General features: G+C 39.1%; 1 protein-coding gene and 1 long non-coding RNA gene across 2 annotated transcripts; both read left to right on the forward strand.

Moving 5' to 3' along the window:
• Window positions 1-1,676: 1,676 nt before the first annotated feature.
• On the forward strand, window positions 1,677-15,629 carry LOC120438844. Its single transcript, XR_005612201.1, has 3 exons — window positions 1,677-1,686; window positions 12,242-12,244; window positions 14,989-15,629. It is a non-coding gene; the product is annotated as an uncharacterized LOC120438844 (long non-coding RNA).
• LOC120438828 (E3 SUMO-protein ligase ZBED1-like) lies at window positions 6,491-10,694 on the forward strand. Its single transcript, XM_039609268.1, has 5 exons — window positions 6,491-6,920; window positions 9,329-9,404; window positions 9,927-10,015; window positions 10,134-10,298; window positions 10,411-10,694. Exons 1-5 carry the CDS (start codon window positions 6,494-6,496, stop codon window positions 10,491-10,493), a joined length of 840 nt encoding a protein of 279 aa, XP_039465202.1. The 5' UTR covers window positions 6,491-6,493; the 3' UTR covers window positions 10,494-10,694.
• Window positions 15,630-15,705: the final 76 nt, after the last annotated feature.

Below are 15,705 nucleotides of genomic sequence, written 5' to 3' on the forward strand. Positions count from 1 at the left end.
AGCTCCATGTTCTCTGCAAACTGAAAAACAAAGAGGAAGAAGTCCCTCTGCACAAAAACACTGCAGATGACAGGCCAGGCAAACATCTATTGACCTGTTTGAACGCCCCCTCATCATGTGAGCCTTGAAGTTTTGTTGTAAGAAGACTAAGACCACAGTGAGGGCGTTTCATTTTCATGGACTTTCCACAAACCACAGTTTCATTTAGCACAGAGGGTAGAGCACATGAATGTTCTACCGAAGACTCAGAAAATGGTTTAGATGCTGGAGACAAGACATCGAGAGGGAGACGAGGCTCCACGGAGAGTTCAGTGGGGAGCAGTCCTGAATGCTGACATGACAATAATTGCGTTGCCATATCCCCACGCTGTATGACTGTCATGTTACAGACAGGGCAGTGAAAGTGCACCGGCATATCATTTTGTCTGTAAGAGAGAGAAAAAAGAAAGAAAATCAACAACATGTAATTTAAATGTAGTTGTATAGAATGCAATCAGTTTATCTAACAATCAGATTGTACATATTAACAAAAATATCCAAGACGTCCTCAATAATGAAAGCAAAATGGTGTGGATCACAAGAGCTGTCAGGAAATGTGGTGAACAGGAAAAAAAATATTTAATGAAAACACTTTTTTCTCTTGCTGATGAATGAACTGAACTGTACAATGTGAAAATGCACAGTGAATAAAGTGCAATATGCAGTAAATGGAACAATGTGCACTGGTGTTACAGATCGTGAAAAGTAGTGAAGTGAATTTGTTCATAACAAGCAAAAATCAAATACGTTTGAAACTGACCACTAAATGATAACCAGAGGTGTCAAAAGTGCACATTCCTTACTAAAGTTTAGATACCTCGGGGGTCGGACCGTTGTTGTAGCGCTAACAAAGTGGCAACGTAATCAGTGTAAGCAAACTAGATGATTCCTAGAATTATATAATTATTAACGTCAAATTTAGACATGAAAGACTCTGTACCAACCTTTACGATCCACTTGCAAGGTTTCCACAGTCGATGATCCATGCGTGACTTTAATTTTATTTTAAATTGTAATTACAATGTTGAGAAACTCCCTGTAAAACTTTCATCCTTCCATAAGCAAGTCCTCTTAGCGTGGACCCTCATTTATAAACACAACTTCTCACCACACAAATACCTCATCTGGAACAACAGAGATATTTTATATAAAAATAAATCACTTTTCCTGGAAACTTGGGTCCAAAATGGGATCCTATTGGTGGCTCAGCTGGTTAATAAAGAGGGACAACTATGGAACGCCAGGACTGCCATAATGAATTACTTAAATACACCATTAAATAATTAATTAAATGTGTCAATAATTAATTAAAATTGGAATAAATTAATTAAATAAATAGTTATGACACATGTAATTAATTAATTATTGACACATTTAATTAATTATTTATGTATTTCACATTTTAATTAATTATTGCCACATTTAATTAATTATTTAATGATATATTTATTTATTTCATTTTGGCAGTCCTGGCACCTGGCTCTCATCATGAATTAATTTTATCTGTCAGCCTCACCCATCAAACTCAGGGGGCGGGGGTTAACGCTGATCGACTCAAAACCATTGCTTTGGCCTGGTGGCCATTGTTTTTAGCACACAACGGCATGTGGAAACTAACAGAACTGAACTTTGAAAAACCCTGTTTGTGTGTCACCAAATACCGTTTTAATATTTTTTTAGCCGAGAATGTAGTGGTTTAATCTTCATATGTGTGGTCGGTTTGTCAAGATACAGCCTCTTTGCAAAAGGGCTTCGATGATTTTGGAGATGTCTGCCCAGTCTCACGGCAAAGCGTGGGATAGACCCGCTCGCCTCGCAAGCAATCGAGCTGTTATTACCGCCGACAAAGCGCAGGCCCCGGTACACAGCTGTAATAATCCCCGCTGACACTGACTTCTTTTACTGAGGTTATATTTATCGGGGTTTTATTTCCTGATGTTCTTATTTGTCCTACGTGTTTCAGTCGCCAATTCTGAATTATAACTACCATTAAAAACATGTTTAAAGAGGAGAGAGAGCAAATAAATTTGATTAACAGCTGATCTTTGGGTTTCTGGTCAGTAATCTGCGTGACCTGCGTATAAACGCATAAAAGAGAAAACGTTGGTGTTTCCGTCATGTAGTAACTGCTGGCTTTAACTGTACAAAGGTTGTTCGACACTATGAAACACATACAGACTTCATGATGTTCGGCTAATATTTTTATCGTGAATATTAATCATGGGTTGGTATACCACGGAGCGAGGTCAGCATATCCACGATATCTTCAGCTCTCTGAGTTAACCCAGAGTTTCCCAGCTGACTATCTAACTGTCATCTACGAATATGTCACGGGTCATATCAATATGATTTTACAGAAAAGCATCCTTAACATTGCCAACTATTCCAGAGACGTGAAAATCTACAGCATAAAGAACACAAAAATATAGCAGTCTAACGCAACACTGTAACAGAGACGAACCGTCAATTTGTCGCAGATCAAAGTGGAAAGAAAGTGATTGGTTGAACTGGTGTTCGTGATCTGTGTTATCTGCATTTTCATCAGTGTAAGACTCAGCAGCAGATTAGAATAACAGTTATACATTTAATAAATTACCAAATGAATCCACGATCGAACCTGTTCCGACAGTTTGAGTCTCAGCTGCAGACTCGCTGCTGTTTAAATGTTTGAGAGGAAGATTATATAAAGCAAACGTCCAACACTCAGTCTGCGCTCACATTTGATATGAGGCCAGCACCTATAGTGGCTGTGTCCTGTTTTAAGATCATACATGTAAAATTGTTGTCTGACCTCTGTCGATCCAGCCGCTCAGAGTCCGTGGTTACCATGGTTACTGCATAAGCAGCTATAATGTAAACATTACGCAGCATGGGTGTTTATGTTTTTCATTGCAAAAGAACTGTCTGAATGGTTAACTGACGTTAACTTGGATAAATTATAGTTAAGGAGTATCACAGATAACGCCCATGTGAGGCTATTACTGAAATACACGTGCTATATCATAAACTATTATATAAATAGGGAGGTCCTACTAACATGTTTAGTTTTAAAGGACACCTCCCTGCCTTTAGTCTCATTCATGAGGAGTATTAGTTTTCTTCTAACATCCAGAAGTCTGCACGATGTGTTTCATAGTTTGTAACAAACCTTGACAGTTAAACATAACATGACCGAAAAAGAAAAAAGAGAGAGAGAGAGAGAGAGAGAGAGAGAGAGAAATCACACAAATTATATGTTAACCTCCCCAGATAGCAAGACGACATTGAATCTATGTTGATTTTTCATCCAAACCGTCGTATATGGTCGGGGTTGAAATGCCAATGTTGTCACAACATTGAAATACTGTGGTAAACCGATGGTCTTACTATAGGGACGTTGTAACAATGTTGATTTACCGTTGTTTTTTTGTCATTGATATTTGATCTATTTGTGGTCGACCAGGTGACAACAACAACGTCGAGAAAACGTCTATTTATAGTTGACGATCATTCGGCTCCGCTCACCATCAAAAACCATCGATTTGTAGTTGAGCATTAAATTGCATTGCAACTGATCGGGTATAAAGTACCAGAGAAAGTAGATTTATTGTTCATTTGTTATCAATGACTTGGTCTAGTTCACCGGCTTTAAAAAATCGTGTATACGTGCAATTTATGTATAGTTGACCGGGAAATTAAAGCAGAGATCACTTGGACTATTCCGCAGCACCCCTCTCACATTGGTACATCCCCCCCAGGTATTCATTGTCTTCTACAGTAGAGCGGGACATTTGATTTACTCTCAGCGGAATTGACCGGAGAAGGCATCAGTTCATACACTGCACTGGCCTGCACCACGATTAGTATAAGGTAAGAATGAATTATTTTTTTCTACTCGTTATTTCCATGTTTGCATTTAAATAATAATAAAAAACTCGTTAATTTTGTACATTAACAAGTTTTTTTTACTGTTATTTATGTTGCTCCCACAAAATGTGGGAGCCCGAAATTGTGTCTACTTCTTACAATCCGGCAACAAATAAATTGCGCTGCAAACAAAGTATATCAACAAAGAAAACATTTTCGTTTCATAATTTCTTCGTTATATTCCCTTACAAAGATAGCTTTAACGTAGGGCTGGGCGATATATCAAAAATTTATCGTTACCGAAATTTATGACTCTCATCGACGTCATTTTGCCCATGTCGGTAAATTCGGTATTTAAAAAAAAAAGAAAAGGCATGTGCAGGTTGGCGATGTTCATGTCCCTTTAAGAAGCTGTGCTACGTTACAGACTTGAGGGGGTGGAGTCACATGACTCTACTACCTGTAACAAGACGAGACACGGGTGAACAAATGGAGGACGATTTAAATGTTGAAGCAGCAGCGACGGAGGTAGAGCTGGTGGAGGAGGAAGAGGAGACGCTTGTTAACAAAAAAAAATGCATCATCAATCGTTTGGCAACATTTTGGATTCAACAAGGATGATATTGATCAAAAAACTGTTAAATGTAAACTCTGCAAAAAGACTGTTGCGTCAAGTCAAGGTAACACAACCAACCTCTTCCACCACCTGCAGCACAACCATGTGATTCAATTCGAAGACATAAAAAAAGCTCAAAGCGAGAAGAGATTAGGAGGACCAGCAAAAACGTCTTCCTCCACCAGGCAGCGGTCAATAACCGAAGCATTTGCTAGTACTCAACTAAATGAGCGAACTTCAAAAAGATGGCAAGAAATCACAAATGCTATAGGCTACCACATAGCAAAAGACATGGCTCCTATTGCTACAGTGGAACGCAACGGGTTCAGACTGTTAGGTTTTGTATTGTTGATTGTCATTTATGCTTAGAAATATCTACTCATATATGCTTAGAGTTTTATAATTAGTTGTAGATTAATAGAAGTTTGATCCTTAGTAGTCTGCAGACACACGTTGTGTGCATTCCAGAGCACTCTGGCTTTCACACCCACACTCTGGGAGCATGGGAGAGGTCATACCTTGTCTTATTGTTTTATGGTAGGATAAACGTATCTATGCCTGTTTTAGGCTAAGTGCATTTTGTTTAGATGAACTGCTGGACTTCCAGGCCAGCAGGGTTAGGAAGTCATTTTATGGACACGCACACACACACACACACACACACACACACACACAGGGTATTCTTTGTTCACATGTATACCTGGGTACGCTGTTATATGTTAATGACCCTATGCATATTCATAGGGATGGGTATCGTTTAGGTTTTATCCGATACCGGTGCCAAACCGGTACTTTTGAAACGGTGCCGGTGCTTAAACGGTGCTCAAACCGGTGCTTAAAGAATGGAGAACACAAAATTGGTCCAAAAACCTCTCATGTTCAGCTGTTTTTTTGTAAAAAGATGACAATGTTAGCCTTTTCTGCAGCTATAGAGCATATATGGTCTCACTCTTGGCTGGAAGCAGTGCTTAATCAATGGAAAAAACACAAACTTTGTCCAAAAACCTCTCATGTTTAACTGTTTTACACTTTTTCTTTGGTCATTTTAGCCTTTTTGGCCAGGGTGAAGGGAGTATCTGCCATCAAACAAGAAGACAGCCGCATGTAACTACGACGGTGTTTGCTAGTTCACCTTACATGCATTAATGTAATAATGTGGTTAGGGTACTCAACGTTAATTACACACGAACAACATGAAGCTACTCACGCAGAGAAGAACGGCTGCTGCTGCCATCATCATCCGTCATCATCTCTGCTACACTGACAGGGCTAGGGGCCAGGACTCTACTCTTCGGGTTTTTGGGGGATGTTGCTAACTCCCGGGTCCGATAACAGGCACCACACCCGCAGTAGATGTGCACGGTGTGAGGTCTCGCAGCAAGCTATGAAACACGGTGCGCATCTCGGCTTTAAAAAAAAACGCTATGCGTCGCCAGGTGTTTCATCGGATTCGAGGTGTTACCGCCTTTGACAGTATCACAGTATCAGCTTAAAGCACTTGTTGCAGGCTGCTGAGTTTGCATCTTTTGCTGTGAAGTACAGGCAGACTTTTGACCGCTTCGCCTTGGGCATTTTTAATCTGTAGCTCTGCTCTAAAAGAACGTACGTACCTGGACCCGCCTACTATCCTTGGAAACGTAAAATGATTGGCTAGAATTGGCTCAGGAAAAAAAAAGCACCGAAATAAAGCACCGAAATGTGCGCTGCTTTTCGGTCTGGTTACTACCGTTTATGTCAGAACCGGTGCCATCATGGCACCGGACACCGGTACCCATCCCTACATATTCATGGGACCACAATAAAAGAGCAGTGTTACGGGGGAGCGGACGGGAGCAACTGGGGTCAAGCGAAGGAACGGCGCCTGTCCAGTTCTCTCCCGTGCACGTGAAACATAAAGAATGTTGCCTACTCGTGTCTTGCTTGCTGTGTAATTACATTGCCTTCAACGTTCCAGCGAATAGGTTCAAGCTAGAAACCTATCACAGACACTTCATGAAAATAATTGACAAGAGATACGAACTCCCATCACGAAAATATTTTTCAAAAACTATCATTCCCAGCATGTACAGCACAGAGAGGGAAAAGGTTGCTGCTGAATTGAGATACGTTAAGCACGTTGCAGCCACATCCGATCTCTGGTCCAGCCGCACAATGGAGCCGTATATTAGTCTCACAGTTCATTACATCGACAACAAATGGGAGCTGCGTACCAGAGTGCTCGAGACGGCCTATTTTCCATCTGATCACACGGGGGAGATGGTTGGACAGGGGTTGAGAGTGATGCTGTCTGCATGGGACATCAGTGAAGAGGACCTTGTTGCTATAACAACTGACAACGGTCCAAATATTGTGAAAGCTGTCAAGCTCAATAAATGGACACGGGTGCAATGTTTTGGGCACAGGCTGCACCTGGCAATCGGTAAGTGTGTACATCTTAATATATTTGGGTGGTGACATCTGGTGTGTTTTAAAGTGACTTTAATTCTGTGCGTCATATTCAAAATTGAAAGTATTACAGTTTTTCTCAAATGCTGAAACACAAAAGCCAATCTTCTAAACCAAATCACCAGTTGTCTAAACACATTTACTAAATCTAGCCATCATTTACCAATATCATAAACACATGTGACATGAAGACACAATTCACAGAACACAATCCTCCGTTGTCACAAATCTAACCACATCTTTCCTTGCTAAGACACAAGTTGCAAAAGAACTCTGCTCATATTCTCAAATGAAAGCTCATGTGATGCAAAATGCTTGCCACAGTCAGCAATATTTGAACACAATGAACATACCTGGCGTCATTCATTACACACAACGACTCAAAATTGAAGACACTTGTTGCTAATACTGTGAACACATGTATAAAAGCAAGTTCAGAGTCCAGATTCCAAACAAACACAATGGATGAAGGCAGAGTCAGGGGAAGAGGAATTCGATGCAGAGGAGGGAGAAGAGCTGGCCCTGGAAGAAGAGAAGCAGGCCAACGAGGAAGAGGAGTTCAAATCAGTTGTGACTGTATTGTAACACGTGTCAATTGACAACACGTTTCTTTCTTTAGAGTTGAAAGAATGCCACATAGAGGTGGGATGGTTGCCATATTTACAGCCACACAAGAAACCCTCATTGTGGATATGGTTCGTGGGAACAACCTCATCAGACTCCGGGAGATCAGAGACAAAGTAATTGCCGATAATGTCAACTTTGAGAGCATTGACGATGTCAGCTTGGCCACAATAGACCGAGTTCTCCAGCGCCAAAAGACGCGGATGAAACAGGTCTATAGGGTTCCCTTTGATCGTAACTCTGCGCGACACAAAGACCTACGTTATGAGTATGTGCAAGTAAGTATACATCCATGTTCACAGTACAGTTACAATGTCCGCTTCCACAGAACAAATCAGAGAGTGGTTCACCACCAACAGTGACCACTTTTTAAACGTCTGTCTGCCACCCTACTCCCCTTTCCTGAACCGTATAGAGGAGTTCTTCTCATCGTGGAGATGGAAGGTATATAACAGACAACCATTCACGAGAGAAAACCTCCTAAGGCCAATGGAGCTGGCCTGTGTTGACATCCCAGCGGAGGCCTTCCAAGGATGGATTCGCCATTCCAGGGCGTTTTTCCCGCGGTGCCTGGCAAGAGACAATATAACCTGCAATGTGGATGAGGTGATGTGGCCCGATGCAGCTCAGCGACACGATGCTGCACAGTGATTTATTGTGTGTGGTGTGAATAACGTAAATAAAAAAACTTCACACCCTGATCATGTTTTCAAGAGTACTGTTGTGTGCAATAGATTCTGTTTTTGCATTGAGTTGTGTTACAGTAGTGTACGTACATACAGGATTCTCTATAGATTTATACTCTTCATATGAAACTCACAAATCTAAATGCCTAATCCTCTGCAGAGATCTACGACGATCTGTTACTGTATAGTTTCTAAAAATATGCATTGGCAGTTATGAAACAAAGAACCTTCTCACAAATTGAGCATTGTGTTTTCAATTGTTTTGCTGTAGTGTGTAATGATGTGTATAGTGTTTACATTTTTGAAAGCTCCGAGCTGCTCTTCTGGTGTGAAAGTTTGAGTTTTGCAGTGGGAAGGTGTGGTTGTGTTTATGTAGCTTTAGAAAAGGGTGTTGTGTTTAGACGTTGGGGAACATGGTGGGAACGTTTGTGAAATGTGTTTTAGCATTTGAGAAAAACTGTAATGTTTGAATAATGTTTATATAGGCATAAAAATACTTAAGACTGCTGAGCAGCAGTGTATCCAGAAAGTTTTTACAGAAGACTTATTGTGAGCCAGTGTTGATCATGTTGTGCTGTAAAATGTAGCAAAATACATGATTTTTAAAATGTTTTATTACTGTGCCAACCCTTTTTAATTTTGTAAATATGGTCTGAGAGGTCTTATTTAATTCTTACTTTATTTTGCTTGCTTTATTTGAAAATTAGACCATGAATTGGGGTGATGTTGGGTGTGAAGATTTGGATAGATATTTAAAATTTATGCCTTTTTTCAGTTTTTATTTTCAAGACTTTTTTTTTTATAACTTGGCAGTCCCTTTGTAATTTTTCAAATTTTGGTAGAAGTGAGAAGTGTTATTGTTGCATTCAAGTACATCCAATAAAGGTAAATGTAATATTTTTAGTAGCTAAAATCTGATGAGGAATACTTCATTTTATTTTTCTAGTTTAGTTCAGTTTTTCCCCTGAAAAAGTTCTGTGGTCAGTGGAGGTTTACATGGCAGTTAAATGACTACAACAATTTTTCCTATTCTTAATGTTTGCATGTGTGTGTTTTTGCTTGTTTGTTTCAGAAAACACCCTGAAAAATCACCCCCCTGTGGAACGGGCAACGAAGGGATACCAAGTCTGCTGCTGCCCCTTTTTGAAGTGCCCTGTTCAAGCCCTGCCTAATTTTAACTATCAGTGTTCTATTGAAGTTTTTTGCACACAGCACTATTTAATGTTTTTGTTTAAGAGTTTATAGTTTTCACTAGTCACATGGCAGTGCTTAGTATTTATTATAGTTTTTTCTGTGTTCAATTGACATTTGTGTTTGTGACATTATTTGTTTACAAGTTATAGTACCTCAAGGCCTTAGCAGAGATAGGCCTTTGTCCATGATGGCATTACATTTGCAAAATCATTGTTTACTTTGTGAATAGCCAATGTGAAACATATTTATTATTTATTATTATAAATATAACTTACACTTTTTGGACTATATTATGTGTACATGCACAAGTGTACATGTACACTTGTGCACTTCAAAAATTCATTGTATACTGCACCTTCTTGCACATCTCTGTTTCCTGTGTGTTTGTTATAATAAATCAAACTGTAACTTTAGGAAAAAATATGCCAAAAGCACATTTGTAATTACTTTTGAACTTTTTCTACTTATTTCTTTAGACCAAATCCCCTGTACACATATAGTGACTCTGAGGATGAGCAGCCCACAAAAAAACGGTTTCCCCAGGCACCTCGAGTGAAAATACCAGGTAATAAAATAATGTCTAGTGTCTGTGTACATACCTGTGTGTGACACATGGAAACTTTTTGGACAAGTTGTCTGTATTCTTAAATACTTTAATTTTTTTTTTATCTTTTTCTAAACAGCCCTCACCACTCCGCAGTCTTCCCCCCAGCCCACTGACAGCAGGCATCATAATGCCCCTCCCAGCTTCTGGCACCTTTCGCCACTCCGGCAGAACACTCCAAACGACACGGCTTTGCGATCTCCCCAGCATGCAGAGTCTGATGTCAAGGCCTTCCCTATAGATGGTATGCTTTTAAAATTGTTTTAAAGCTGAATCACAATATCATTGTGCACTTATCTTCAAAACACCAGTTTATACTCCTGAATGTCATCTTGTTGTGATTTGTTTTTCTGTAGATTCCAGAGACTCTGTGAGGCCACTATTACAAGGCAAGTTCGAACATCTTGGAATTTCAGATTTTCCATGGTATAAATGGTAAATTGCCTATATTTGTACAGCGCTTTAACTAGTCCCTAAGGACCCCAAAGCGCTTTACACATTCAGTCATCCACCCATTCACACACACATTCACGCACTGGTGATGGCAAGCTACATATACAAATATATATATGTGACAGGCAAAAACTATCAAACACTTTTAGCAGTTAAAACAACTAATACTTGAATACAGAATGTTACACCATCACTTATGGTTTTGTTTGTGTGTGTGTGTGTATTTTTTTCCTAGATGGCCTGACGCAGCAGCAGATGGCCTGACCCCAGACCGTTTGGGTGGCACAGGGCGCACATCATCCATCCCCATCCCGGAGTAAAAACTACAAAGTTATGTTAAAATATAAATGTAAATAGAAAACTGTGTTTTAATAAAGTATTTAGCAAACGAAACATGTCTATTTAACTTTTTTTTGTTTAGGTTTTTTTTCTCTGTTACATCACATGCAATGCTTTCTTATTTTTGGATATTAATATTGACATGATACATTGTGAGACATTTGACTTTTATAAAGGGTGTCCAGTTTGAGGAATAAGTGCAATTATGTGTTTAGGTGGTTTAAGTATTGATGGAAACATGCAGTAGTTTAGTATTGGTTAAAATAACTATAAAGAAAGGTAGATTTCCAGTCATGATTTAACTGTTGTTTTAATGAAAAACAACTGTGCGAAAGAGGTGGAAAATCAACACCATAGCTCAACAGTGTTTCAATATCAGAATCTGACATTGTTTCAATGTCAACAGTATTAGAAAATATAACGTTGAATCAATGTCAGGTTTCAACATTGATTCAACATCAAAACCTGACGTTGTTTCAACGTTAAAAATGGGTGCAAGAGTGACGTTAGGTCAACGTCACACTTCAACGTTGATTCAATGACGTCGCCTGATATTGACTCAACATTGTTTCAATATTTCCTTGCTATCTGGTCACACACAGACACACACAGTTTCCATCAAAACAACTCCGTCTGCTCTGACTAATGTGTGTGTTACTTAGTTCCGCTTTTTCTGTCTGGTTTCCTGTATTTTATTAATATGCCTCTGTAGCTCTGCACTAAACTTCCTGTTTTTTAACCTCCCCTTACTAAAGCCTCTGTTGCTAGGCGACCTGTCACCCTCTGACCTAGTTCTCTCTCACAGACTTTATTACAAAGTACAAAAAACAATATAATCAGAAAATAAGCACTAAGAATATATATTTATTTGGTAACAGTCTCCCCCTTTTGAACTCATTTTATGAGTTAACCTAATTAACTGACTCCCTCAATAACTACTGTGAACTAAAAACAGATATAATTAACTTTGTCCTGGTAAAAAGGTCCAACATTACTTTTGTCACTCTATGGAAACGATCTCTACACAGTTAACCCGTTTCCTCACTTCATTGTCCCTTCGCCCCCTTTAACGGGTGGAGCATATCCGGCCTGAACACTATGTTTAGGCAATTTACATAACATAGAAATCCTACAAACTATTCCTAAACTCCCTCTCATTACTCTTCATTACTTTACGCTCACATTATAACCTCTGTCTAACAAGCTTTTAATCCTTTTTCAATCTAAACAACACATTTTCTGAGAGGTTTGGGTCCTGGATTCTCACCAACCCCTTCGTGGTTTTGCTGTGGTTCTGGAATCTTCTCCTGTAAAGGACAGAAAAGGAAAACACCTCTCTCTGCTACGGCTCAATAATCTAATATGTTCATCGATTGTTCTTTTAATTGTTCAAAGTTGGTTCAAAATATCATATTCTGGGCTCTATCATATATTAATTAACCTCAATATTTTTTTTATTGTGATTTGTTTTTCTGTAGATTCCAGAGACTATGTGAGGCCACTATTACAAGGCAAGTTCGAACATCTTGGAATTTCAGATTTCACATCGTATAAATGGTAAATTGCCTATATTTGTACAGCGCTTTAACTAGTCCCTAAGGACCCCAAAGCGCTTTACACATTCAGTCATCCACCCATTCACACACACATTCACGCACTGGTGATGGCAAGCTACATATACAAACATCAAATATATGTGACAGGCAAAAACTATCAAACACTTTTAGCAGTTAAAACAACTAATACTTGAATACAGAATGTTACACCATCACTTATGGTTTTGTTTGTGTGTGTGTGTGTGTATTTTTGTCCTAGATGGCCTGACGCAGCAGTTAGGGGCAAACTCTATGTCAGAGTTTGTCTTTGCACAGGCAGTGCAGAAATGGCTCCGATACGCCCCAGACCGTTTGGGTGGCGCAGGACGCACATCATCCATCCCCATCCCGGAGTAAAAACTGCAAAGTTATGTTAAAATATAAATGTAAATAGAAACCTGTGTTTTAATAAAGTATTTAGCAAACGAAACATGTCTATTTAACTTTTTTTTGTTTAGGTTTTTTTTCTCTGTTACATCACATGCAATGCTTTCTTATTTTTGGATATTAATATTGACATGATACATTGTGAGACATTTGATTTTTATAAAGGGTGTCCAGTTTGAGGAATAAGTGCAATTATGTGTTTAGGTGGTTTAAGTATTGATGGAAACATGTAGTAGTTTAGTATTGGTTAAAATAACTATAAAGAAAGGTAGATTTCCAGTCATGATTTAACTGTTGTTTCAATGAAAAACAACTGTGCAAAAGAGGTGGAAAATCAACACCATAGCTCAACAGTGTTTCAATATCAGAATCTGACATTGTTTCAATGTCAACAGTATTAGAAAATATAACGTTGAATCAATGTCAGGTTTCAACATTGATTCAACATCAAACCCTGACGTTGTTTCAACGTTAAAAATGGGTGCAAGAGTGACGTTAGGTCAACGTCACACTTCAACGTTGGTTCAATGACGTCGCCTGATATTGACTCAACATTGTTTCAATGTTTCCTTGCTATCTGGGTCATTTATTTTTAGTTAAGTAAACTCTAAAAATTCTAGCAGATAGCTGGTGCTTAGAATACAGTTGAATAACTATTAAAAAACAGATGATATAATATTTCTGTCCAGGTTGCAGTCTGCATTATGAACATGTAGTTGGAAACTCTGCTCCTCTTGGTGGAAATGTGCCTTCTCTTTCCTCTTTGTATAAAAACATTTTAAAAGTCAGTTTAATCTCAAAATTCACTATGAAATCCAAAACACACCAGATAAAGAAAAGCGAATAGTTCACACATGTGCCAGTGAACCATTAAACGTCTGTAAAACTATGCAGTTATGAAACGTAACTTTAGCCTCAGCCAAACCGATTTGCTCAGTTGTAAATAAAACAGCAAAGTAAACGTGACCCGACAGACAAAACCTGAGTGAATTAAGTTCAGCGTTTCACCACTGACAGCTAAAACTCAGGTGAGGTTTCAAAGCTGTGTGCGGTGTTTGGACATCAGCCGCTGATAAAGTGGCTTCGCCTATAAAGTGCTCTGTAAGGAAACAAGCTCCAGCAGCTCTGCGCTCGGGAGAAATACTATATTTACTTATCTTGTGCAGAAAAATGTGCTGACATTGCGTTATATCGAGCACCGACTGCCCAGTTAAACTGTGACGATCACCAGGTAACGTGGGCGTGTTTCTTGAATTAGCAGCAGGTGTTAAACAGCTGACAGGTGAGGAGGACGCATGCAGGTAAACTGAGGGTCTGCTAATCGCTGGTTTCGTGAGAAAAATGTCAGCTCGTTCTTTATGTTACAGAAGCACAGACACACAAGACCAGGCGGAAAGAGACGATCGTTCGGTGAAAATGAGAATATGCGAATGCAACATGTGGAACACGGAGAGTGGAATATGTAAACAAACTGGTTGATGTAACCCCCTCGGTGCACTCTGCATGCTGACTGTTAGCAGAGCAGTGAAATCTCTGAAAATATCTGAGCACTTTTGCAAACATGTTCTATGCTGACAACCTGACCAGACAGTTGGTGACAGAAAAACGGGGTATTTTAAAATTACACCACCACCATTGCTGCCTGTGATTTGAAATGCATTCTGGGACACCTGGCTGCCTCAAATCTACAGAAGCAATCGATTATCTAGGATCGACCTGTTTTGACTTACTTTGCACGGCAACCAATCAAATGTTAGAGAAGCTGCATGGGCAGCGTTAACCCCGCCCCCTGGGTTTGATGGGTGAGGCTGACAGATAAAATTAATTCATGATGAGAGCCAGGCGCCAGGACTGCCAAAATGAAATAAATAAATATATCATTAAATAATTAATTAAATGTGTCAATAATTAATTAAAATGTGAAATACATAAATAATTAATTAAATGTGTCAATAATTAATTAAATGTGTCAATAATTAATTAAAATGTGAAATACATAAATAATTAATTAAAATGTGAAATACATAAATAATTAATTAAATGTGTCATAACTATGTATTTAATTAATTAATTCCAATTTTAATTAATTATTGCCACATTTAATTAATTATTTAATGGTGTATTTAAGTAATTCATTATGGCAGTCCTGGCGTTCCATAGCTTCCATCTGTACACATGTCCAGATTCACTGTTATGTTTCTATTCTTACATTGCTGTGTGATCACTGTTCCCTCTGCTGACTGATGTGACCTTTTGTATCTCACACTGGTACTTGTCATATTTGTATCTGCGCCTAAAAGATAAAAAGTTTTCCATGCTAAAACACAGCTCCACCTCCTGCAGTTCTCCCTCCGAACCACTAGATGTCTCTGTTATCTAAATGAAGACGTGCAGCACAGCAACCACAGCAGCGCTCAGATCACACGTGTCCTGTTCTTATGTATAAAAGCATGAAACAGGTGAGACAGGTGGGATCAATATTAATGTTGTGGAAATATATGAAAAAGCAACAGAAGAGTGAAAACATTTCGTGTTTCTAGAAAGATCTTTCAGCTCAGAGCTGCTCACAGACTGTATTTACAAGTGACAAACCGCAACTCTACAGTACATCTACAGTATATATCAAATCTATTCTGTATTCAAATCTATTGAGTGATGTTTGAAAGTCTTTCCAGGTGAGTTTGATCCAGGAGGGTCTGAAGCCAGAGTCAGACAGAAACTGTGCAGAGACTGTAGAAGGACAGAGCAGCAGCAGAGCAGTCCAGATACACTGATGATCCTCTGTCAGATCCAGAGGGACACACAGGGATGATGCTGGACTCTACATTGTGTCTGACAGTGGAGCTGTTCTCAGAGCAGTTCACTCTGCAGCACTGA

This window comes from Oreochromis aureus, linkage group 3 (genome assembly GCF_013358895.1).
Source record: "Oreochromis aureus strain Israel breed Guangdong linkage group 3, ZZ_aureus, whole genome shotgun sequence".
Classification (NCBI taxonomy): Eukaryota; Metazoa; Chordata; class Actinopteri; order Cichliformes; family Cichlidae; genus Oreochromis; species Oreochromis aureus.

Coding starts and splice junctions, on each gene's coding strand:
- LOC120438828 (XM_039609268.1), top strand. CDS start 6,494: ATGAAAATAATTGACAAGAGATACGAACTCCCATCACGAAAATATTTT. Junction 10,016..10,133: donor ACCTCGAGTGAAAATACCAG/GTAATAAAATAA, acceptor TTTTCTAAACAG/CCCTCACCACTCCGCAGTCT. Junction 10,299..10,410: donor CAAGGCCTTCCCTATAGATG/GTATGCTTTTAA, acceptor GTTTTTCTGTAG/ATTCCAGAGACTCTGTGAGG.